Source organism: Physeter macrocephalus, chromosome 1 (assembly GCF_002837175.3).
Source record: "Physeter macrocephalus isolate SW-GA chromosome 1, ASM283717v5, whole genome shotgun sequence".
Lineage (NCBI taxonomy): Eukaryota > Metazoa > Chordata > Mammalia > Artiodactyla > Physeteridae > Physeter > Physeter macrocephalus.
The window spans coordinates 94922265-94949215 of NC_041214.2; the positions used below are offsets into that span (position 1 = coordinate 94922265).

A 26951-nucleotide genomic window follows, 5' to 3' on the forward strand; every position below is an offset into this window, starting at 1 on the left:
TCCATATATTCCCTCAAGCAAGCTCGGCACGTCCTCGACTAGGGCCTTTGCACCTGCTGTTTCTTCTCGGCACCCTCTTCCACCAGATATTTGCACAATTTGTTCCCTCACTTCATCCTTGTCTCTGTTTAAATATCACCTCACAGACAGACCTTTGATTATCCTACCCAAAATAGCAGTCCCCATTATTCTCTGCCCTGTACCCTGCATTAACTGGCTTTGTAGTGCTTATCAGCAGTTCAGATTATGGAGCTATGCATTAAATTCGTTTATCATCTATCTCCTTCATTAAAATGTAAGTTTCATGAGAGCAAGGATTTTATCTGTCTTGCTTACCATTAAACCCCCAGCACCTGGAACTGTGCCTGCCTGGTATACATACATAGCAGGTGTTCAACAGACATTTGTTATATGAAATGAGTAAGTGAATGAGTCCGTATTTTGCTCTGCATTTGAAAATGCCAGAAAGCCCCATTTTGGCCACATTTCCAGGACGGTACCATCGAGAACCAAACCTCCTGAGTGGGGAGCACCAGGTTTGCTGAGACAATTCCCCTCAACTTTTGGCTCCTGGCAGGGTGACCAATCAGCAGAGTTTGCCTGAGATTGAGGCGTTTCCTGGGACACAGGTCTTTTCAGAGTTAAAAGTAGGGGAGTCCCTGGCAACCCAGGACAGTTGGCTGCTGCCCCATTGGCAGCTATCTTGAGCTCACAGCCAGTCAGCCTCAGCCTGATGTCACACACCAGTGGTCCACCCCCAGTGACACTTCAGATGACACGTGTGGGTCAAGCAAGCTGCCAGCAAATGTTTACTAGGTAACAGTCGCAACATTCTCCAGTAGCTGGAGAGCAGGGAAAGGAAGCACAATAATGAATAAAATAAATACAGTTTCTGGCCTCAGGAAGCTTACAGTTTAATGAAGGAGACTGATACACAAAGATGTAATTTCAATACAAAATTTAATACCTCTCTAAACTGCCTTCTCTAAAAATCCTAAATCAGCAACTTTTCTCTATCTTGGGTGTAACAATTTTAGCTGAATCAACCTGACCCAAATTGAATTTTTCCTAAAATGAACTTTTCTTCTGATAAAAATAAAATATAGTGTAGCGTTGAATAGTTGCTTCCAAAGATATCAGATCCTAATCTCTAGAACCTGTAAATGTTACCTTATTAGGAAAAAGAGTCTTTGCAGGTGTGATTAAGTTAAGGCTTTTGAGATCAGGAAATTCTCCTGGATTATCCAGGTGGGCCCTAAATCCAATCACAGGTATCCTTGAAAGAGGGAAGCAGAAGGAGATTTGACACAGACAGGAGAAGGCAGTGTGACCATGGAGGCAAAGATGGGAGTGATGCAGCCACAAGCCCAGGCATGCCAGCAGCCACCAGAAGCTGGAGGAGGCAAGGAACAGGTTTCCGCCTCGAGTCTCTGTAAGGACCATGGCCCTGCTGACACCTTGATTTCAGCCCAGTGAAACTGATTTCAGACTTCTGCACTCTGGAACTGTGAGAGAATAACTTTCTGTTGTTTAAGCCACCAAGTCTGTGGTAATTTGTTACAGCAGCCTCATGAAACTAATACATGTATTTGAAGGAAATAAAAAGCACCCACTATCCCACCACCCAGACATAACTACTATTAACCTACTCACATGTGAAGCATTAAAAGAAGCAATCTGTCCGGGCTCCCCAGCACCAAATGTGAACACTGGCATCATTTCCTATTTAGTTGCCTATACTGCTTTTTTCCATTTAACTTTATATTGTGGACAGCAAATAGTCTTCAGAAATATGACTTTTCACAGCTACACAGGATTGAAAACAATAGATTGTCATTTATTTAACCCATCCCTTAGTGTTAGACGTGTAGATACTCCCCAGTTTTGTTATTGTAATATGGCAGTGAAATATTTGTAAATCAATTATTTGTGTGCGCATCTGATTATTATCTTAGAATGGAGTCCTAGAACAGAGTTACTGTATTAAAAAATATGAGCATTTCAGGACTCTTGATAGTAATTTCAAATGACTTTCTGCAATGTCCAGCCAATTTACACTTGCAATAGAAAACTGTGAAAGAGCCAGTGTCACCACAGGCTAGGCAGCATGAAATACTAACATTTAAAAAATGTTTCTTTAGGGCTTCCCTGTTGGCACAGTGGTTGAGAGTCCGCCTGCCGATGCAGGGGACATGGGTTCGTGCCCCGGTCCGGGAAGATCCCACATGCCGCGGAGCGGCTGGGCCCGTGAGCCATGGCCGCTGAGCCTGCGCATCCGGAGCCTGTGCTCGGCCACGACAGTGAGAGGCCCGCATACCACACACACACACAAAAAGTTTCTTTAATATGCAAATATATTTTTCTAATACATTTATATTTTTAAGTTGGTTTTTATTTATTTTTAAAAATTAATTAATTAATTTACTGGCTGCGAGGCTTGTGGAATCTTAGTTCCTCGACCAGGGATTGAGTCTGGGGCCTGAGAGAGCAGACTCCTAACCCTTGGACTGCCAGGGAATTCCCCATTTATACTTTTAAAATAATTATATTTCTTCTATGAATTGTCTGTTGAGGTTCTTTGCTCATTTGTTTTGCAGGGTGTTATCTGTTTTTTATTTATTTTTTATTTTTATTTATTTATTTTTTTTGTGGTATGCGGGCCTCTCACTGCTGTGGCCTCTCCCGTTGCGGAGCACAGGCTCCGGACGCGCAGGCTCAGTGGCCATGGCTCACGGGCCCAGCCGTTCTGCGGCATGTGGGATCTTTCCGGACCGGGGCACGAACCCGTGTCCCCTGCATTGGCAGGCGGATTCTCAACCACTGCGCCACCAGGGAAGCCCATGTTTTAAATTTTTTGTTGATAGGTAAGAGTTTTATATAATTAAAAATATTAATCTCTTTTCATCTTTATTGTAAATGTTTTCCATAGTCATTTGCCTTTTAATTTTGTTAATGTATGTTTAAATAGAGGAAACAATAATCTATATGTAGTTTAGTTTGTTAAATTTGTCTTTGGTGATGTTTTTTTCTTTCGCTTTTATTCTTAGAAAGCCCTTCTCCACCCTGAAATTCGCTAAATGGTAAGAATGTAACTTGACTTCTCCCCTTTCCCAACACTTAGCCAATTTTCCTAACATTGTTTATTGAATTGTTCCTTCACCAGTTTGGGATGTTTTCCTTATTTCATATTAAATTATTTAATACCTGAGCCTATTTAAGAGCTGTTAAATCTATTTTGAAAATAGTGTGGTAGTTCTGAGACAGAATGTTAAATCTTTACTTCCATTTACTAGCTGTACAAACCCAGGCAAAAGTCACTCGGAGCCTCAATTTACTCATCTGTAAAAGAGGCAATAAAACCTACTTCACAGAGTTATTTGAGGATTGAATGAAATAATATTTGTAATAAGCTTTGCATACAGTAAGCACTCAATAAGTGGCAGATATCATAATTATTATTATTCTATTAATATTTTTCTAATTCTGTTATATTCCATTGAAATGTTATTCTACTTCAGCTGTGCAAGTGAGTTTAAATAAATCATTGTAAGAATGCGTGACAATGTGATAGAGCTGTTCCCATGTCCCTGGAGAAGGTTTGCTTATATTTTCATAACATCACTGTGATCAAAGCAATCTACTCAATGATAAATTTTTCTACATAGTTAACATCACTAGGTCCTATGTATGTAGAACTCAGTTGTCACAACAAAACATTTTTATTTTATTTCTTAGTGTCACTAAACTATGTTTAAATACAACGTTAAGTTTTCTTGAGATTTTATGACCAGCGGACAATAACATTGCTTTGGTATTTTTTGTCGCTGTGGGAGATAGAATGATTAGCAATGTCAGGGAACACAAGTGGGGAGATATCAGCATGGGTTTTCTTCTGAGCCTCTAAACAAGATCTAAGAAGAAACTTGTACTTCTCAAGTCTCTAGGCAAGAATTCCTATCTACCTCCATCTATCATAGAATGAAATTTAGTTAAATTAGACTCATTCAGTTAGTTAATGTGATGATATAGTAGTCTTATTCAAGGATGAAACTGTATACTGATAAGAAGACTAAAACTATGCAGAAAACAAACCAGAAAGTCTTATGCACAAAATAAAAGAACAGTAAGATATATTTTTGGTTGACTGAGATTGTCAAACAGTTTAACAAATTGAAAATACCAAGTGTTGGCAAGGCTGCAGGAAAAAGAACATTCTTGTCTCTCTACAGAACCATTTGGCAACATGTGACAAAATTCTAAATAAGCACTTTTTACTCAGTAAATCTTCTTCTGTGATTTTTTCATAAGGATATAAATAGACAAAAGTATAAAGATATATGTACAAAAATGTTCACTATAATGTTGTTTACAAAAGCAAAGCGTTAAGAAACAAAAAGTCCTGGGACTTCCCTGGCAGTCCAGTGGTTAAGACTTCCACTGCAGAGGGCATGGGTTTGATCCCTGGTTGGGGAACTAAAATCTCGCATGCTGCGTGGTGCGGCCCAAAAAAGAAAAAAAAAAAAGAAGGAGAAAGAAACAAAAAGTCTAAATGTCCATCAGTAGGAAACTGGTTTAAGAAATCATTGTGTATATGAGAGAATACTCTGTAAAAATAGTGCCTCTCTGTATTTGTTACCATGGAAAGATGGTCACATTGTTGAATTAGCACCATTCCAAAACAGCAATATGTAGTATTGAGGAACAAAAGTTGGGAGAGAGAACGGGAGAGACAGAGAGAGAAAGAAAGACAGACAGAGAGATCTGTAAGGATGTCTCCTGAAATGTTAATAGAAAATATGCCTAGGATGTGAGATTTCAGGTGATTTATACTTTCTCCTTTATATTCTTCTGGATTGCTTTTATTTTTACAATAAAAATTTAGTTTGGTTTAGAAAAACAGAACACAACAAAAACACTATGCAAAGAGGAAAAGAATGAAGGAAATAACCCTGTATTAATCGTAGTTGTCTTTGGTCTTTAAGAAGAGAGACCAAGGGTTCCTTTCTACTTTCCCCCATTTTCCAAATTGTCTTTTATAGAGGATGATTATTTTTATTGAGTATTATATATCATGATGATGATGATAATCTGACAGACACACGAGACCCACAACCTTTCCTCCTGGTTCCTGGGAAAGACTCCTCTGTGGTTGGAGGGTCAAAGGCTGCCATTATCAATGACTTAGCCATGCAGAGTGGAGGCTCATTTACCTTCTGCCTTAGATCTCAAGGTCCTCTTAGATCTTTAAGAGTCCCCTCAGCTGGTTTATGTTGGCTTTTCAAGTGGTCAACATTTATGCCCACTTTTGTTTGTTTGTATGTTTGACCTAATTTTTTTAATTAAAAAATTAATGGGGGGCTTCCCTGGTGGCGCAGTGGTTAAGAATCTGCCTGCCAATGCAGGGGACACGGGTTCAAGCCCTGGTCCGGGAAGATCCCCCGTGCTGCAGAGCAACTAAGCCCATGCACCTCAACTACTGAGCCTGCGCTCTAGAGCTCGCAAGCCACAACTACTGAAGCCCGCGTGCCTAGAGCCTGTGCTCCACAAGAAGAGAAGCCACCGCAATAAGCCCGTGCACCGCATTGAAGAGTAGCCCCTGCTCACCACAACTAAGGAAAGCCCGCATGCAGCAACAAAGACCCAATGCAGCAAAAAATAAATAAATAAATTTATTTTAAAAAAATTAATGTATTTTTAGTGGATAAGATTTTGAAAGTTAAAGTATAAAGAAGCAGGGAAAACTATCTATAATCCCATCATTGAAATAAATAGCTATTAATCTTGTGAACATCTTTCTTTTTAATCATGTCTTAATATACAACTGTGTACCTGCTTTTTCCAGTTATCATAGTGAGTGTTTCCCTGTATCACTGAAAACTCCTAAATCTATTTTAATGGTCCACACCCAATTTTTAAAAAGCATTCATTTATCCCTATATAATTTCAAACTGAAGAACATTTATATGCTCAAAATAAGTTCATTACAAGAGCCATAAGTAAGATTCCTTCCCAGGGTTAGAGCCTAGATCTGGTCCTTACCAATAATTGCAACTCCTTCATAACCTTAATTTCAAACATCCCCTCTGACCACCCTACTCCAACAGTCTCCTGACTTCACTGGGAGGAATGACCCATTGATCTACTTTTTCATTGTTACTCACCTGCCTTAGGCCCTCATTTCCCTTCTTATCCAGACAAATTTCTATGGTCAATTATTTCAATCACTCCCTTGCACACACTCTCATATCCCTCCTCCTCTTTTTCTAGCTGAGCCTCAACCTTGGTTAAACCCAACTCTTCACCTACTCTGCACCTCCCCACCTGCAGCCAAATGTCCAAGCACTATTTTTTTTTTTTTTTTTTTTTTTTGGTACGCGGGCCTCTCACTGTTGTGGCCTCTCCCGCTGCGGAGCACAGGCTCCGGACGCGCAGGCTCAGCGGCCATGGCTCATGGGCCCAGCAGCTCCGCGGCATGTGGGATCTTCCCGGACCGGGGCACGAACCGGCGTCCCCTGCATCGGCAGGCGGACTCTCAACCACTGCGCCACCAGGGAAGCCCTCAAGCCCTATTTTTAATGCTGTCTTTAAAGACATGCTCTAAGGGTGGGAGTGAGGGAGATGCAAGAGGGAAGAGATATGGGGACATATGTATATGTATAACTGATTCATTTTGTTATAAAGCAGAAACTAACACACCATTGTAAAGCAATTATACTCCAATAAAGATTTTTTTTTTTTTTAAAAAGACATGCTTTAAGCATTTATTCTCCTTTCTCATTTTCCTTTGGGGACCCTATTTGGTGACCATACAGTTGCTTTATAGGTGTTCTGTTCTTGCCCATCCATCCTCCACCAATCCAACTCACTGGCCTAACCTGCACTCCCTCTCGGCTGCTTTTCCCAGAATCTTTTCTCTTCCCAGCTTTCTGACCTCTCTGTTGGCTTCTGTTTGTTCTCTCTCCCTTCTCTACCCACCTCCCTCTTTGTGCAACCCCCAAAAGAAACACAGAAGGAATAGCCTGAAATGAATTAGCCATGGGGGTAGCATCTGGAGCCTCAGGTTCTTGTCCTGCTAGGGGGCAGAGTGACCTTGGGCCAGTCACTTCATTCTCTGGTTCTTAGTTTCCTCCCTATATAATGACACGCATTTGGTTACATAAATGTGGAGATGATTTAACCCAGTTCTTACACACAAACAAACATGATTCTGAAAATTTAAGAAAGGAAAAATTTAGCAAACAGTCCCACTACCTTACTTTCCTCACTATACCATCCTACTTCCATCACCACGATAATGGCAACCATCTGGTGAGTATTATTATTGTAATTTTAGTGCTGAAACTTTCCTTGGCCCATCCATGCATCCCGCCCAGTAACCATAACGGAAATCCAAACACTCACCGTGAATTTCTCATAGAGCTCATAAGTCAGGAGGGGGTTGGGCAGCTCCCTAAAGTAGAGCTTACAGAGGGAGCCCACACAGTGGATGTCCTGGAGGTACACTTCCCTTGTCAGATCTGGACATTGATCTGAGCCAAACTCTTGCCTGAAACAACACAGACAGAGACATAACAATCCCAGGAACATGTGTTCCATGTCAGCAGCTACTTGGCTGCTTAGGGGGTAAAAAGACCCTAAACTGCTGACTTGACCATATTTTTGACCTTGATTCAAAAAGACCTTCTATTTCAGGCACAAGGAAGCTACAGGAAAGATTTCCACTTCAGGTCTGGATCTTCCCTGCAGAAGCTGCTGTAATTAGAAAGACATAATCCCATTTACAAATGGATTTCTCATGGCATTATGTCTGTAGTCTCAATTATGAACAGCGGGGAAATATGAAAACAATTTTCCAAAAACCCTGTTGAGAGTTCAGTTTTTCCAAAATATTGTTTTAAATGAACTTCTCTTTCTTGGAGGAGAGACCAAAACCAGGGTGAGTCAGATTGTTATCATTCACGTCCACATATTCATGTCAGCAAACTTGTTTTATCTGGAGACTCAAACTCAAGGTTTGAGAACTTCAATCAACTCTCCCTTTGATGCTGAATGGAAACTTCTAGGCTGCTTGATAGTGACTCCCACAGGACAAATGAGCTTACAAATATCTTCTTAAACAACCTATAGCGGGGTGCTTGGGAGCACCGTCAGATTCCAGGCCTCATTTCTAATTAAAAAAACATTTACTAACAAGGTTACATGAATATACTGCCTCAAATAATATATACTTACAAGTTAAAAATCTATCTAAAAGATGATAAAGCTGAGTTTTAATGCAGAAGAGAAGTTAGCTTTCTTGAGGGTATTCATTTGGTCAAATATGTAGTGACAAAGTCAACCGGAATCTCAGAACCAGCCTCTTGAAACAGCTTGCTGCCCATTCTTCTGTAGTCGCGTTCTGCCCCTTTAATAAAGGGAAGGGAAATCCCTGATGCTGTCAGAACCTGACAGGAACTGAGTGAGGCCTTGAAAAGCAAACCATGCAATGGCCTCAAATTCATAGGCATGTGTTTTTCTTACGAGGGCAGAACATAAACAATCTAGAGCTTATTCATTTAGTTAGCCAGAAATTTCCCTTGTCAAGGCTAAGGTCAGTCCTTAAGTGAAAAAGAATTGGCCATTGTCCAAATGTCCTTCCATGATACCAGCTACTGTGTAGTATGTTTCAGAGATAAGAGTAGACTGTTAAAAATACTTGCTGTTGAAACTCTGAAAAATGTCACATGAGTAAATTAGTGAAATGATGTAAGCACATAGATCTCTTAAAAACCTTTGGCTGCAATAAACCAGTTATTTTTTAACAGCTATCACCTCTCTGGGAGTAAAAAGAATGTTTTATTCCTTTGGTATAGTTTCATGACAATTGAGATTTGAGGAGGAGGGGCAGAAAACTAAATAGGAGGAAGAAGATAAAAAAATGAATTACCTGCACAATGTAAATTTTACATATTAATCTTGTAACAAGAATATTTTATTTGAAAAGTCTACATTTGTAACTAAAGAATATATAATAAATATATTAAAATATGTTATTTTTGTATTAAAGAACAATATTCAAAATACATAAACCTATTCTTTTAGTCATGGAACAGTACATATATTATATATAATGTATATATTCTATATATACACTATATACACTCCCTTTATTTTACAGATATAATACATATAAAGAAGATTACTATCCTCTTAATTCAGTGTGATAGAAATTTCTTCCAAAAAATTCTAGGATGCATTTTAGAATTGTTTAGGATAAATCCATAGAATTGGAAATAGTTCCTCTATCAATAATTTTAAAAATATAGGCATCAATTAGAGAAATGCACAATCATGCAGACTTCTGATTTCTCGACGAGATGAAAGATCAAATGTTGAGTGTGTGCCAACAGAAAAACTCACGATGACCTTCAAGTTCTGAATACCATGTAATGGGGATCTGAGCTGTGGGTAGGGAAGTGAGTAATAATAAATCATCTTTTCCCAACTTGCAATTTACGTCACTTGAGTTCAACTGAATCTACCTAAGAGGGATAAATCTGGTGCAAGACATAGGAACAGATGAAAAGCCTTCAGGAGTTTTTGTTGGAAAGAATTACATCAGACTGGAGAGCTTCCTGATTAGATTAAGAAGAGTTAGGCATCTGAAAACATCAGCACTTGATCTTTGCCCTGCCATCCTTCCCTCAATCCCTTCAGTTTTTAATACCCCCAACACCTGCAGATAGAGGTATGGACAGAGGAAGGATCATGGAAGAATCCTTTGGGGGGCTATTCTTTGGCTTACCTTAGCCGTTGTATGTTTGAGGTGACTCCTGAAAGCCGATAAATTCCATCCACAATGCCGTGAGTCTCTATAAATTCTGCACAGCTCTTCAATACATATGGAACTATCCAAAGGAAAAGAAAAAATAAAGTATTAGGTATAACTCTGACTGTCTTTTAAAGATAGTCTTTTAAAAATCCAGGTAACTTCAAAGAGAAGTAAGTATGGAATGCATATGAGCTACAAGTGGAAACAATTACTTGTAAATGGTAGATGATGTTCTTTGATATTTAAAAAAAAAATCATAGCGTTTTGTTAAAGTTTGGAAAACCCATGTGTTTTAAGAGTTCGGTCTTTTTTTTTTTTTAAGAATTTGTAAAATATGCTAACACTTAGATTTCTGAAACCAGCAGCGACCTTGGAAATCCCACAACACAATCTCCTCATGTCACTGGTTCTCCCAGTGTGGTCCCCTGACCAGTAGCACCAGCATCTCCTGGGAACCTGTTGAGAATGCAAATTCCCAGGCCCCACTCACACCCACTGAATCAGAAATTCTGGAGGTGGCGCCCAGCAATCTGTGTTTTAAAAAGCCTTCTAGGTGACTGTTGTGTGATAAAATTAGAGAACTCTTGCCTAGTCTACACATGAAGAAACCAAGGCGCAGGTAAATTTATTTACCTCACTCAAGAGTACTTGTTGCTTATGAAAAGTGATTTAACACATGGAAAAATGCTTATGATGTAGGTAGGTAAAAGAAGAACAAGGCACAAAATCAAATTATACCCTGTGAATTCAGCTATGTTTAAAAAACTGCAAAGGGAAAGAAGACTGAAAGAATATCTGCCAAAATGTTAAAGGTGATTTAAAGGTAAGTGTTTTTTTTTTAATGGTGAGAACCTCCCCCCCCGCCCCCCGGCACCACCACCACATGGGTCAAACCAGTCATTGATAGAATGTACCTCATATAAAGGACCAACGTGGCCTCTCAAATTCCTGCCACTCCAGAAGTCCAGTGCCTGGGTAGAAGGGTCTGGCTATGCTGTTCTCTCCTCAGGGCTGAACCTGATCAGCCCAGCCAGCCCAGTGATCCAGCATGGCAGCCACAGGCCTTCTGGATGGCGTGGAGAGAGTGGCAAGTCACTTGCCACTTTGGTCCTTGGGCAGATCCACCGGAGGTCCCTCTGTGAGAGTGTTGTAGATGGTCTGGAACTACCAAAGCCTTGGGTGCTGAAGTCTTCAGGCACAGAGGTGGTATGGGAACTCCAGGAACCAGGGCTTCAGTTAGCAGTGTGCCCACTCCCCCAAAACATACTCAGTCCATTAATGCCTTGGATTAGACTAAAGCCAATCCATTAATGCTTAATGCCCATGATCATAACCACACACAATACTAAGCTAGAGTGGACCTGTACATGGGGAGATACTAGGTGTTCAGGCTCAACATTCTTCCTGGATTCTCTATTACAATACTTTCTAAACAGCTCCCCCATCATTTCCTTCAACCACTAACTATCATTTTAGGTGCTGAGTAAAATTCATCATACTTAAAGTATTCCACCCACCTCTCAAAGGCTGTGCATCCCCAGAGCCTTTCTTCTCCAGGACACCTCCATGTTTTGCCCCTTTCATTCATGACCGACTGGTGAGAAGCTTCTTAGTTACCCAAGGTGGAAAGAGGGCAGGAAGTGAACTTGGGATTGGAAATATTGAGGTCAGAGACCACAGAGGTGGAGCTATTCCCTGTGAGTGAATACAGGGTAGGAGTGGGTGTGGTGGAGGAGGGGCTGTGAGTGTGGGCAGGGGTCCAGAGCCCCTGCCTGGCTTCAATTAGAAAAGCTATACTTTGATCTATTTTATGAAATAGGGTCCTTGGTGAGAACCCTATTTATGCCTCATGCCTCTAAATAAATTTTATAAATAAATAAGCAAACAGGGTTCTCATGCTTAAAAAAGCTGTATTGTTTTTTAAAAAAAAAATCCCTATTATGCACAGTAGGTCGACTCTTTCCCTCCTACAACAAGACGTTGTTCTGTAACCTGCCATGCAAGGTCATGGTCAAGAGCACAGGTCTGAATGCCAAACTGCCTTTGTAACCTTGGGCAAAATATGCAATAATTCCGTTTCTTAGTTTCCACATCTGTAAAATGAGGATAACAGTGATATTAACCTCATAGCTAGGATTGAAGTAATACTTGTAAATACTTAGCACAGACCCTGGCATATAAGCAGCATTCTACAATGACAGTTATTTCTATTTGAAGCTCCTATATGATGTAAATTTATCATTTGTGAGATTCAGTCTTGGTGAAAACAGTTTGCTGCCTCCCATCTGATGGGCAGCTGGGGTAGAGCTGATCAACCTCTTACAAGTCAACACTCACCTCCCTATTCCGAATGGCTTTTGTGTCCCTCTCTGGTTGAGGTCACTTTTCTACGCATTGAGGTGTATCTTCATAATACAAAGGCAGCAGTCCTGACCCAACAGTGTATACAGATTTCGTTAGCAGTCCTGGAACTGTGCTTGACCTTGATGTGTTTCACAATGTGAGTCTGTACCAAGGTATATGGCTGTTGCACGGCGCAGGTGGACTTGAGAGCTTGGAGCATTCCCAAAGAGGACTCAAAGACAAAAGCCTCAGCCTCAAAGGGCTTCTATAAGGAACACGCCACAGACAGGCAGTGCAGGGTCACCAATCTGTCCTATCCCATTCTCAAAGACCCACCTCCCAGTAGCATGGCTCTCAGTTGTATAACCTCAGGCTCCGTTTGTTTTAAAGGTGAGGAAAACACATTCCCGGATGGAGCCTCTGCCATAAATTTGGTACAGAGGCCCCAGAACCTCTAGTCCACAGCTCTGTTTAAACAGGAGGCAATATTAAAACAACCCAAGGGAAAAGGCCATGGTCCTGGTCCCTGAGGCATGTTAGCTTTCTTGGATTCTCATCTTGGGCCGAGTTGGAAGACATAGGAATTCTCCATCATACTCAGTAAGTGAGAAAGGATCCACTTGATCTCTGTAATCATCCAGCTCTAGAGCCAGCAGCAGTTGCTTCCCAGGTGATTCTGATGCATGCTAAAGTTGAAGAACGACTGTCTAGACCAGAGCTGCTCATATTTTAATGTGGATACAAACCCCCGAGAATTGTTAACATGCAGATTCCAATGGGAGGGTGGAGGGAGGGAGTCAAGAATTTGCATTTCTAGCAAATTACCAGGTGATTCAGATACAGCCAATCTGCAGCCCATACTTCGGGGAGCAAGGCTCTAAAGGTAATACTGGTCGGTGGTGTTGCAGGGGCTGCCAAGAGTATCGACTCAAAGTCTCAGAATTCTTTAGACTGTTGTTCCTGGGGCCCAACCAAACTGGGGACACCCTAGGATTCTGGACAGGATAGAAGCTTGATACAAAATGGCTGAGTAGGTATAGATGGAAAGAAAGCCTCCATTGTCTGTTTAGGTTGCTATAGAAGGTTGGAGCCACAGAACTAGTTCTGTGGGATTTATCATGGACCCAAAGAACATTAAGTCTCCTCCTACAGAGGTTCACACAGTTGCTGATTATGATATAACATTATGACTTCTTTGAATTATCACACTGATGGTTCTCTAAGTCCCTTTTTTGTTTGGTTTGGTTTGGTTTTTTCTGGAGCAGCGATCTTTTTTTTTTTTTTTTTTAACATCTTTATGGGAGTATAACTGTTTTACAATAGTGTGTTAGTTTCTCCTTTACAACAAAGTGAATCAGTTATCCATATACATATGTTCCCATATCTCTTCCCTCTTGCGTCTCCCTCCCTCCCACCCTCCCCATCCCACCCTTCTCATGGTCACAAAGCACAGAGGTGATCTCCCTGTGCTATGCGGCAGCTTCCCACTAGCTATCTAATTTACATTTGGTAGTGCATATATGTCCCTGCCACTCTCTCACTTCGTCACAGCTTACCCTTCCCCCTCCCTATGTCCTCAAGTCCATGTGGAGCAGCGATCTTTAACGTTAAATTTTAATCGGAGCACAAAATAAATCCTGAGGTGGTTTCTGACAGAAAAGAAGGCTTCGCCTTTGATTTATGCTTTACAATTTACAAAACGCTTTAAAGTCCTTTGTTTCATTTGGTCCAACTTGCTACAACTAAAAGTCATTTTATACTCATAAATAACGTGGCGGTACTTCTTTCCTCAATTCCAAACTTCTTCAAGGGTTTAGGGCAGAAAAGGCCAGCAGTCAAAGCATTTCTCTGAATCCCCCCCGAGGTAATGCCTGCTAAGCTGCCCCACTTCCCTGTATGGTTGGAATCTGATCAGATCTGGAGATGGAGATTGGAACAAACATAGTTTTATTTGATCAGTTATGTGATCATGGCAGCCTCATTCTTTCACAGTGCAAATTGCATTTGTGTTTTAGGGAAATATGGCACTCCTCCCGCCCCATTCTGGATTTTTGTTAAGGTCCTGTACTGGTCATATTTCATTCCCTCTCTGGGTACTGCATTCCTAACCATCAGAGTAAAGTCTAGTGGTACATATATACAATGGACTACTACTCAGCAATAACAAGGGATGATATAGCATATGGGCGATAGAAGCCATTCTATAGAAGAGTACATGCTATATGATTCCATCCACATAGAACTCAAGAAAATGCAAACTAATTTATAGTGGGAGAAAGCAGGGAAGAGGCAGGAGGCAGGAGGCAGGAGCTGTGGAGGGGCTGAGGAAACTTTTGGGCGTGATGGATATATTCAGCACCTTGACTGAGGTGATAGAAAGGACCAAGGATCACTGGTGGATGAAGAACTGATACTTGCAGGGGGACAGTCAGAAAGAGACAAGCAGCTGAACAGGGGAGAAATCTTTGAGAATCTCCTGCTGTGCACAGGGGAGAGAGTGAGGGCTTCAGGCAGCTCTGCTGTGCTATGAATAAGCCTGCTCTACCACAGCATTTTTTTTTTTTTTTTTTTTCCGGTACGCGGGCCTCTCACTGTTGTGGCCTCTCCCGCTGCGGAGCGCAGGCTCCGGACGCGCAGGCTCAGCGGCCATGGCTCACGGGCCCAGCCGCTCCGCGGCATGTGGGATCTTCCCAGACCGGGTCACGAACCCACGTCCCCTGAATCGGCAGGCGGACTCTCAACCACTGCGCCACCAGGGAAGCCCTACTACAGCATTTTTTAAGAGATGAAGTAAAGATTTCAATCACTTTTCTATTATTTCTGGTTGTCAGCAGAGAACTTCCCAGCTTTCCATTCCGCAGGAATCTGTTGTCACAGTGGCTCTTGTGCCTTCTACCTCTGCCAGCTCCTGCTCTGTATTTGTCCCCTCCTTCCTCAATCCTGCAACTCCATGTTTCCTGTGCCTCCATCTCTCCTGAGCCTCCATGTCTCCTGTGCCTCCATGTCTCCTGAGCGTCCATGTCTCCTGCACCTCCATCTCTCCTGAGCCTCCATCTCTCCCGAGGCTCCATCTCTCCTGTGCCTCCATGTCTCCTGCGCCTCCATGTCTCCTGAGCCTCCATGTCTCCTGTGCCTCCATGTCTCCTGAGCGTCCATGTCTCCTGCACCTCCATCTCTCCTGAGCCTCCATCTCTCCTGAGCCTCCATCTCTCCTGTGCCTCCATGTCTCCTGTGCCTCCATGTCTCCTGCGTCTCCATGTCTCCTGCGCCTCCATGTCTGCTGCGTCTTCATCTCTCCTGTGCCTCCATCTCTCCTGTGGCACGCTCCTCCCAGCCTCTGTGGGCCTTGGCTTGCCTGAGGGGGCGCTGTCCTCCTGCAACTCTCCCTCTTTGATTCTTCTTTCTCCTCCCTGTTTTAACCTCGTCTGTCTTCCTCCTGACCTAACGTAGAATTATAGAAAAGTCTGAAAATTCGTGGTGTCTATTTTTTAAAGTATAATGTTCTCTGTTCTTTACAAAAAGCAAATTAACTGCTTTCCAATTTTCCAAGGAAAATTGTTTTTTAAATATGTCAGGATTTAGCCTGTCCTCCTTGGGGTAAAGTTTCTTTTTCTGTTTCTCTAAACTTAAAAAAAATTGAGATATAAATCAAATGTCATAAAATTCACCCTTTTAAAGCACATAATTAAGTGGTTTACACTATATTGACAGTTAAGCAACAATTACATTTCAGAACATTTTCATTATTCCAATTCTAGAACATTTCTATATCTACAAGGTTATTCATTGCAGCAATTTTTGTAATAGCATGAGATTGTTAATCAATAGGAAGCTATTTATATAAATAATGGAATATCCATATAATGGAATACTATATGGTCATCAAAAAGAATGAGGAAACTTTCATGTACTTATATACAGCAGTCTCCAAGATATATTGTTAAGCAGAAAGAATGAGGCACAGACCAGTGTAATGGTATACGAGCATTTGTTTTTTTAAAAAGAGAGAATAACAGAACAGCTATACAATTCCCTTGTATATGCATTAAATATCTATGGAAGGATGCATAATAAAGTGATAACTTTAGTTGCCTATGGGAAAAGAGACTGGGAAGCTGAGGCAAGGGCTCTGAGTAAGAGGGAGACTCCTCATTATATACTCTTTTATACTTTTGAACTATAAGAATATATTACCTTTCCCCAAAATTTTTCATTAAAAAATCCAGTTCAGCAAATACTTATTGCAAACCTGCTCTTATCCAGCACTAAGTGCTAGGTGTTGCCTGAACCTATGTCATCTCCATCACTAAGTTGTGAGCTCTTTAGGGACAATGAGGATAGTTCTGTCTCATTCATCTAGAATAGCCTTGAAAACACAAGCACTTGAAATGTTTTGCTAAACAGGGGATTGGTCATTACTCTCCAGATGGGTTTTCAGTCCTCCATTGATATCTGGGTCCTTCAAAGAAGAAAGCACTTTTTAATGTGCCAGGCACTGCATGAGGTGCTTTTTTTTTTTTTTCTCTCTCTCTCTTTTAACAGCATTCTCCATTCTATAATCATAGCCAATCCACAAAAGACATAAAATTCTCCATTTTGAAAATGTGAAAGCTGATTCTCAGAGAGGTTAGGCAAGTTGCCCAACATCACACAGCTAGTAAGTGCCAGAGTTGGGATCCAAACCTAGGTTTGTCTGACTCCAAAGCTCATGCTTTTTTCATGGTACCACACTGAGGAGGAGGTTTAGAAAAAGCCCCAAGCTACACCTACCTGACTCAAACCCTTCCCATCAGGAGGGCAGATCCCATGAGTTAGGGGCCAGGTATGGAAGCACCATTTAAGGAGAGCTGTTTGGTTCCTTGCCCTTGACTACCCATATACCTGAAACTCCACCATTGCAGTCCCTACCTTACTGTGGTGATGGCTTTCAGGTGTTCAACACCTAGTGGTTAACATCTATTTTTAAGTTCCTTTTGAAATAGTTACAGAAGCAATATATACTGATAAAAAAATGAAAAACACTCCCTGACTTCAAGCCATACTAGAAAGCTATAGTAAACAAAACAGTATGGTACTAGCATAAAAACAGAAAAGAAGATCAGTGGGAAAAAACCGAGAGCCCAGATACAAACCCAAGAATATATGGTCAATTGTACTTCACAAGGAAGCCAAGAATATTCAATGGAGAAAAGACAGTCTGGGAAAATTGGCGCTGGGAAAACTGGATATTCACATGTAAAAGATGAAACTAGACCTGTATCTTATACCACTCACAAACATTAACTTGAAATGGATTAAAGACTTATCTGTAAGACATGAAACTATGGAATTCTTAGAAGAAGACATAGGAAAAAAGCTCCTTGACATGGGTCTTGGCAATGATTTTTTTGGCTATAACACCTAAAGCACAGCAACAAAATCAAAAATAAACAGGCAGGATTACATCAAACTAAAAAGCTTCTGCACAGCAAAAGAAACAATCAACAACATGAAAAGACAACCTATGGAATAGGAAAAATATTTGCAAATCATGTATCTGCTAAGGGGTTAATATCCAAAAGATATAAAGAAGTCAAACAACTTGACAGCAAAAAACCAAATAATCCAAATAAAAAATGGGCAAAAGATAGACACTTCTCCAGAGAAGATATACAAAAGGCCAACAGATACGTGAAAAGATGCTCAACATCACTAGTCATTAGGAAAATGCAAATCAAATCCACAATGAGATATAACCTCAAGTTAGAATGACCATCATTAAAAAGACAAGAGAGAAATGCTGGCAAGGATATGGAGAAAAGGGAACACTTGTTAGTGAGATTGTAACCTTGTATAGCCACTATGGAAAACAGTATGGATCCTCAAAAAAATTAAAAAGTAAAACTGCTATATGATCCAGCAATCACACTTCTGGAAACATATCCAAAGGAAACAAAACCACTAACTTGAAAAGATATCTGCACCTCCCAGTTCATAGCAGCATTATTTGCAATAGTCAAGACATGGAAACGCGTGTCCACCAAAAGATTAGTGGCTAAAGAAGCTGTGGCAGGGACTTTCCTGGTGGCGCAGTGGTTGGGAGTCTGCCTGCCAATGCAGGGGACACAGGCTCGATCCCTGGTCTGGGAAGATCCCACATGCCACGGAGGGACTATAAGCCCATGCACCACAACTGCTGAGCCTGCACTGTAGAGCCCGCGAGCCACAACTACTAGGCCCGCGTGCCTGGAGCCCGTGCTCCGCGACAAAAGAAGCCACCGCAGTGAGAAGCCTGTGCACCGCAGTGAAGAGTAGCCCCTGCTCACCACAGCTAGAGAAAGCCCGCACACAGCAACAAAGACCCAGTGCAGCCAAATAAATAAATCTTAAAAAAGAAAGAAGTTGTGGCATATATATACAACAGAATAATATTCAGCCATAAAAATAAGGAAATCTTGCCATTTGTGACAACATGGATGGACCTTAAGGGTATCATGCTAAGTGAAATAAGTCAGAGAAAGACAAATACTGTATGATCTCACTTATATGTGGAATCTAAAAAAACCATGAAGCTCATAGAAAAAGAGATCAGATCTGTGGTTACCAGAGGAGGGGGTGGGGGAGGTGGGGAGCAGGAATTGGATGAAGGTGGTCAAAAGGTACCAACTTCCAGTTACAAGATAAATGAGTACTAGAGCTGCAATGTACAGCGTGATGATTATAGTTAGCATTGCTGTACATTATATATGAAAATTAAGAGAGTAAATCCTAAGTGTTCTCATCACAAGGAAACATTTTTTTCTTTCTTTTCTTTCTCTTTTTATTGTATGTATATGAGATGATGGGTGCTAACTAAACTTACTGCAGTAATCATTTCACAATATATTTATGTAAGTCAAACCATTATGCTGTACACCTTAAACTTATACACTGGAGTATATCAATTATCTTGCAATAACACTGGGGAAGAGAAGAATAAAAAATGAAAAAGATACACAAATATAAAGAGCAAAGAGTGACTGTCCCGTTTACACAACCCTTCACAATCTCTCAAATGATAAAAGACACACACACTGAAAGGCTAATAGTATGTTTTTGCTTTTCTATATTCTTCATTTTGCTTTTCTGAATTTTCTATAATGAGGGTGAGGTACAAATAATTTTTGTAAAGAAAAAATAGGTTTTTAGAAAAACAAGTTTCGGGGCTTCCCTGGTGGTGCAGTGGTTGAGAATCTGCCTGCTAATGCAGGGGACACGGGTTTGAGCCCTGGTCTGGGAAGATCCCACACGCCGCGGAGCAGCTAGGCCCGTGAGCCACAGCTACTGAGCCTGCGCGTCTGGAGCCTGTGCTCCGCAACAAGAGAGGCCGCGATAGTGAGAGGCCCGCGCACCGCGATGAAGAGTGGCCCCCGCTCGCCACAACTAGAGAAAGCCCTCACACAGAAACGAAGACCCAACACAGCCCAAAATAAATAAATAAATAAATAAATAAAATTAAAAAAAAAAAAACAACAACAAGTTTCGTTAAAGAAGCCCAAGGGCTTTCTAAAGTTAGTGAGGCAATTTCCATGTTTGTTGAAGTCCTTTCCAATGACCCTGTGAGGTAATTACTCCTTGTTAAACAGAAGTATTTGCCTAATCTGCTGGCCTGGTGTGGCCAAGGACCAGCTCTGCTCCACTGCTGGGTGAGCTCCTGATGGAAGACTATATCCTGGAGTCCCCTCCCCCCCCCACCCCACTTCCAGGGTTGCAGATGCCAAATCAAGTCAGCTCTTTCCCACAGAAGTGTCCAGGTCCTTCCTCTGTTCCACACCCTGACTCATCCCAGCTGAGCTCTCAGGTCTCTGTCATCCATGCACCCACTCCTCCCAATGACAACGATTCTCCTTCTACCAAAGCAGATGTACCGCAGGGCTATCCAGCCCAAGAGACAAAAAGGTGAATGAGATATTTGCCCTCAAGAAGCCCAGAGGGAACAGACAATTACTGTGTACCTACTACGTGCCGACCCCTGAGCACTACACTTTCATGCATTCTTTGTACCCAGTGCAGTCCTCACAACCACTTTCTGAGGAAGGTATTTATCTTTGCTTTGTAAATGAGGAAATTGAAGCTCACAGGTAGGTATTAAGTAACTTGGCCGGTATGAAACGATCAAGCAAAATATGTTAAGGGCCCCTTGAGAGGCACAAAAACGTGACAGAAGTTCTTCTGAAAGATTACACAATGGTGGGGGAAGTCAGGCAGGGCTTTTAGGTGTTGAACAAGAACAGGAAATTGTGTACATTATATAGAGCTGACAGTATGAGAGGGAACTTGTTAGAGAGGGCTGAGGCAGGACCCTCACCCCGGGGCCCTACGATGCTGTGAGATTGATCAGCGTATAAAGGAGGACGTACAAGGCTATGCAATAAGAACTCAGACACTGGTTCCTCGGGGGTGATTTGAGATGCTGTGATGTGATAAGATACAGTGTGATGCAATTATATACTGTGATACATGCAGAAAGCTTAAATAAGCCTCCGGCATATAATAAGCACTTTGTAAACATCACCTACTTTCTGATGCAGCTAGAGCAGGGAATGGTATAAACAAGATGGGAAAACAAGAAATAATGTGGTGAATTCCAGGAATGCTGACTAGACCAGTCTGGTGGAAGAGAAGGTAAATTCAGGTAAATTGGAAGAGTTTTGACAGCCTAGGAAGACTGCATTCTATCTTGAGCTTCACTGCCAAACAAATCTTTCTAAAACACTATGGAAAAGCTCCCCTATTCCAAAACATTCACTGGCTTCCCATATTGCCCTTAGAATAATGTCCAATCCATGCAGCTGCCTCAGTAGGGGTAACCCTGGAATTCTTCCCTTCAAGGGAACAGGCTTTTGAGAAAGGTGGGTAGAGGAGGGGATAATATGAAGGAAAAGACTTGCCACAAACATATCGATCCAACAAAGGAAGATAAGGTGTCCCTTTAGAGTCAGTGCAGAGGACCTCGTACACTTTGCCGAGGATGAAAGGGGAGGTGAGAAGCTTCACTCTTTTCTAGTTGCTTCCGAAAATTTCTTTAAGAAAGGTAAGTGCCTTTGTGACTCAAAGATATGAGGCTGGTTGAGGGCAGTGAAATATCTGGGACCACACATCATCAGTTAATGAGCAAGTGGAAACAGCCTAGGAGGGACTGTGAAAGGGGCCTCTGGGGTGTTTTGGGGTTTGGAGGAGGGGAGGGTTGTGACCATGAGGGAGGGCAGAGCTGACTAGGGAAACCGGGTGGGGTGTGATGAGGCTACACAGAGAACAAACCTGGAGAAACCCTCACACGGCCTTGGGCTTAGAGCTGGCCCTGTTCACCTGGTAGACAGGAATGGTGCAGAAAATGTCCCTTTGCTGAGAATGTCCCTTTTGTCCCTTGCTGAACATGGAGGCTGCTAGGCTTTGTATAATTTATGAAAACTTTTTTGGCTTGTGCTTCCTACTGCCTGACTTCACTCTCAGGGGAGTTGTCGGGCAGACATCACTCACTCCATAAGGCTGCTTGCGGATGCCAGAAAGCTCTTTCAGGCATGCCCCAGCGCACTCCCAGGCCCAGCTGTGAGCATCAATTCCCTTATCATTGCCAACAAGTCGTTTAACTCCTCAGTTGAACTGCGTCAAGACCACAGTCAGCTGGGATCACCCAATCAAGATTTTATTTCCTGGACTAACAGACCCTCTCTTTCTTGCCACCTGCTCCTTGAGACGTCACAGATGGAGGCTCTTCTGCAGTGATGGATAAAGAGGATGGCCACGTCTGCCCCCAGAGAGAGTCCCAGAAGGAGAAGGGATGGAGCTGAGCAGGCTAATGAGACAAAACAGGGAAAATAAACCAGCTTCTTGAACTATATGGGTCGCTAACACCAATCATCTGAAGAATGAGGACAATGTAAGTTTTTTTCTCGTCTGAGTGTGTCCAGGCCATTTTTTTCCTCTTTTTTTGCATGCCTTAGTAGGTGGTCATGGGATGCACTAACCAAATGCTATGTGGGGTCCCACGCTTAACGATCATTATTTCATTTAATTCTCACAACTCTGAGGTGTAGACATTACTATTCCTATTTTATAGATGGAAAACTAAGGTTTGGTGTGGTCGGATGGCTTGCCCAAGGTCAAACAGCTAGTGGCAAAGCTGGGGTGCAATTATGAGTCTGTCTGAATTCCAAGTTCATGCACTTTCCGGTACATTGTATAAACCTAACCTCCACACCAGGAAAACCCAGGCACAGACCAGGCATGGGGAAGACCAGAAAGCCACAGAAAGCTGAGCTGATTTCATGTCTAAGAGCAACTTGATGACAGAGAAGGACTTAACAACAAGGAGTTAAGAAACCTGGGTTCTAGTCCTGACCTCCAGGTACTAGATTTCAGACCTTTGAGGAGAGTAACTGTGTTCCTCATTGAGTTGCCCCCAGGTGACTCACAGGTACTCGGTGCTGGGTACCTATCAGTTAAAGCAACATGAACCAGCTGTATATCCTTGACCAAAAAAATAGCTACTCCCAGCCTCAGAGTTTCATCTGCACGAGGTTCAAGTCCTGGATCTAGACGATTGCTAATGTTCCTTCCAGGTCTAACATCCCATGACCTGTGAACTTCCTGGATGAAGCTGGGGAGAAGCTGGGCTAGAAATTAAGAAGGCAGATCTGACTTCTACCTGCAAGGTTCAGGTCCTTACTCCTACTGGTTCTGGTTTTTATCTAGGTCTTCTAGGGCAAAGCATTAGCATTCTTTTTTGTTAGTTTTGTTTTTGTATTGTTAATTGACTCCCCAACTTGTCCCACCCATAAGAACAGAAATTTGTGTTAAATAAATATAAACGTCAATCTCAGGAGGTTTACACGTATCTCCTTTGGTATGGCTGGACTCCTATTAACCCCAGTGCTATTTTGATTATTATGGAGGCTGGAGTCCTCCTGGGACTTGGCTTTAAATGGTGCTGAGTTCATCTGAAGGTCCCCCCCACCACTGAAGGGACCGTGCCCTGAGAGCAAGAAATACCTCCCCTTGCTTATTGTACCTTCTGGTTTCCTGGGAGGCTTAGCTTCCTAATGGTTTCCAGACCTGTGTCACCATGGGTTCTTTTCATTTCTGTGTTTTCCTAAAATCATCTTGGCTAATGAAAGATGGGGAGCGTTTAGAAAAACAACTTCATCATTGGCCTGCTAGGCCTAAGTGAAGAACAGCCAGGTAGTGCTTATCAGCTCCTCTGGCACACCCCCTCCCAGCATCCTTTCATTTCCTGCCCAATATTCCCGAGCCACAGGCAGCCATTGTTTCGAGAACTGCTCTGCTTGGAAGCCTGGGTACTGCAGCCTCCCAGAGCTTCCTGTTGTTACAAGGCCCCGCTTTCCTGCTGAAAACAACGGCACTTCCCTGCCTATGTAACGCCTTTTGGGGCAACTCATTTCTTCCATGAGCTTGTTCCGTGCTTGAAAATACTGGATGCTCATTAAATTTATCTTATTTAGCGTTTTCTTTTTTCTCAGTATACAAGTACTGCAAGTAGAAAAAAATGTAAATACAGATGAGCAAAAGAAAAAAAAATCACCAAATCTCACCCTCTTCTATTAGAACTTGAAACCTCTTTAGTGTTCATGGTTTATGACTATTCACCAACGTACATAGAATTTACCCTGGACCCAGGGCCAACCATTCCCAGTGGTTGAAATGGAGGCAGGGAATCCTGCCTAGAAACCAGCCTCCTGGAGGTTCTCATACATTGGTGTGCAAAAGAGGCTCTCAGCAGCTTAAGAAAAGTGCAGCTTCCCAGAGAGATTCCCCTGCAAATTCTCAGGACTACTCTTGGAGAAACTCTGAAAGAGATCCTCTTAAAAGGTTTGTTAAGGGCTTCCCTGGTGGCACAGTGGTTAAGAATCCGCCTGCCAATGCAGGGAACACGGGTTCGAGCCCTGGTCTGGGAAGATCCCACATGCCGCGAAGCAACTAAGCCCGTGCATCACAACTACTGAGCCTGCACTCTAGAGCCCGCGAGCCACAACTACTGAAGCCCACGTACCTCGAGCCCACGCTCCGCAATGAGAAGCCCGCGCACCACAACAAAGAGCAGCCCCTGCTCGCCGCAACTAGAGAAAGCCTGCGCACAGCAACGAAGACCCAACGCAGCCAACAATAAATAAATTAATTAATTTAAAAAACCCCATAGATCTGATTGCGTTTGTCCCTAGCGAAGACCAAGAGCCACATCGGGGCACCCTCGGTTCTTTGTGATTCCTTCACCCACACTACCCTCTCTAGTCACAGCAAAACCCCCATGGGTCCCTGAAGCCCATGCTTCATGCCCTTGCGTTCTCCTTCTTCTGACTGAGATGTACCCCCCAGGCAGATGCTCCATGGTCCTTCAGAACACTACTCTAGAGCCTTTCCTGTAAACTCAAATACAGTAAATCGCCAAAAAACTGGACACAAAGCTCTGCTGTATAGTCTAGAATTCTGGACACTAGTTTATGATGCAAATCAAGATAGTCTAACTTCTCTGAGTTTCTGTTTCTTGGCCTCTGGGAACATAGTTGAGGGATATGATGTAGAGTATTTTGGAGACTAACACTCCTCCCTTCCCCACCTTTCTCTCTGAATCGCTGACACATCACAACAAAAAGATATGCTCCTCCAGAGACTGCACCTTTTCCTTTGCAGGGAGTGCATTACTCTTTATGTAAAATCAGGCAAAATTAATGGCGATCTGCGGTTTGTTAAAACAGCGAGGGATGATGATATTCAAGCTTTTATCCTGAGGTTTTGCAACTCATGAATTACTTAGTATTCTCTGAACGTTTCCTGTGCAGAACTAGCTTCATTCAGAAGCCAGATACTATAATTCTCTGAGCCTGATCACTCCTCCTCTTACCACTCTGAGACGCCTCCTTTCAGCTGTCTTTAGACAAGATCCTCACCAGATCTGTTTAGGACTAAGGCTAAATGATAAAGATGGCACGAAGGATTACTGTCAAAGTTCTGGGCGCTTTCTCAGAAGAAGAGCAGTCAAAAATAATACCTAAAGAACAGACAATTAATAAAGAAAATGCTAATTTACAGTGCAGACACTTACTTCTAGAGTTAGAGAAGCTAGGTATCAAACAGCTTTCTATGCTTTTAATTCCTAACTTTTGGGGAATTCCCTGGCAGTCCAGTGGTTAAGACTCGGCACTTTCACTGCCGTGGGCCTGGGTTCGATCCCTGGTGGAACTAAGATCCTATAAGCCGCGCAGTGCGGCCAAAAAGAAATTTTCTTTTTCCCTAACATTTGTTCTCCTCATCTTTTCCTTAACAGCTTCAAAACTGGAATTTTCTGCTGCTTGTTTTTTGCTATAGAAAATGTCAGTGGTCAGATCTGATCCAATGGTAGCCCAAGAATGGGCAGTTTTTAAATGGTAAGGCTCAGGTTCTGATCCCTTTTCTTGGGTACCCAGAAGGGGTCAGGGAAGGGGTCAGGGATTCCACCCCGTGTTCTCTGGCACCAGAGGGCAACAGCCTGTGCTGGGAGTAATAGCCTAAAGAGGCTCCAAATGGGGACTGAGTCTCTACCCAAGCTTGCACACAAGGAGGCCACTGTAAAGCTTCCATGAAGAAAACAATGGCAAATTGGTGTTTTAAAAGATCTGTCAGTACCAATTACAGTGAGAACCTAGAAGCAGAGAAACCTTCTGGAAGAGAATCTAGGCACAGGGTGACTCACCACCAGGTCACCTCTTTAGGGAAGCCATCCCTGATCCCCAGAAGGACTGAGTACTTGTTATATAGTCTTAGAGCAACCTGTACAAAATTCATACTTGACTGAGCAGGTTTTCTTTCTGTGTTTGTAAACATCTGCATATTTTCTATTCCGTAAACTCCATGAGGAGCTATGTCTATCTTACTCAATTTATAAGACACCGCCCATGATCTAAGCTCATTGTCTAGTCCGCAAGCAGCACGCAGAACAAGGCGAAGTGCACACACGGATGGATTATGAAAAGAAAGGCAGGGCCAGGTACGTGAGCATCAGCTTGGACCTTATGTGGGACGTGGCGAGATGACATTGTCCTAGCAAGGACCAGATTAGATGCAAAGTACACATTCCTCTCCAGGGCTTTTTTTCCTTCCCAGCTCCGTATTTATTCTCTCCCTCTCAGCCATCCCATCCCCACCTGCAAGCATCTGCTCCATACTTCATTCCCGCTTTCCACTGGTTGGTCAACCAGAATCCTGGAATTTTGGACTGCCAGAGTTGGAAGGGACCTTAAAATCACCTGGTTGAACCTGCTTGATTCAGTGTCAGGAAACTGAGGCTCCAGGAAGTTTGGGGACTTATCCAAGGTCACTCAGCTGGACAGTAGTAAAGCCCTGGCGTTAGAGGGAGACTGAGAAAAGGGTACAGGAGTGTTGAAAAGTCATTAGGATTTCCTTTCTTTCCAGTTTTGAGGATTAGGGTTTAAGTGCCTGGAAGGCCTCTCTCTGGTCCAGACTAACACTTTGGTGTCAGAAGTAATTTAGGGTATTTAAGCTGAGGCGCACCCTTAGCAGTCAAACCAAATTAAGTATGTTTATTGGATCTTCACGTGTAAAACACTGGGCCAGATTCTGGGGATTCAAAGAAGTATCTTATAAGACGCTGCCCGTGACCTCAGCTTATAGTCTAGTGAGTTCAATTACATGCAGTTAAACCGTGGGTAGAACAAAAACGTCAGGAAGAGTTCTTTCTTGTTCGTTCTACATCTGTCAGGCAGGAGTCAGCTGGGTTTAATGATATCTTTCTGGAGAGAGAGGCAAAGGAGGCAGCTGCCAGAGG

At 42.5% G+C, this 26951-nt stretch overlaps 1 protein-coding gene across 1 annotated transcript in view; it reads right to left on the reverse strand.

Annotated features, from left to right (window-relative positions):
* ARHGAP31 (Rho GTPase activating protein 31) overlaps positions 1 to 26951 on the reverse strand; it is a 117795-nt gene that overhangs the window by 45954 nt on the left and 44890 nt on the right. The window contains exons 2-3 of the mRNA XM_007106240.4: positions 9785 to 9887; positions 7402 to 7546 (exon numbers count right to left, since the gene is read on the reverse strand). Of these exons, the coding sequence (XP_007106302.2) occupies positions 7402 to 7546; positions 9785 to 9887 (248 nt within the window). The remainder of the gene's footprint in view (positions 1 to 7401; positions 7547 to 9784; positions 9888 to 26951) is intronic.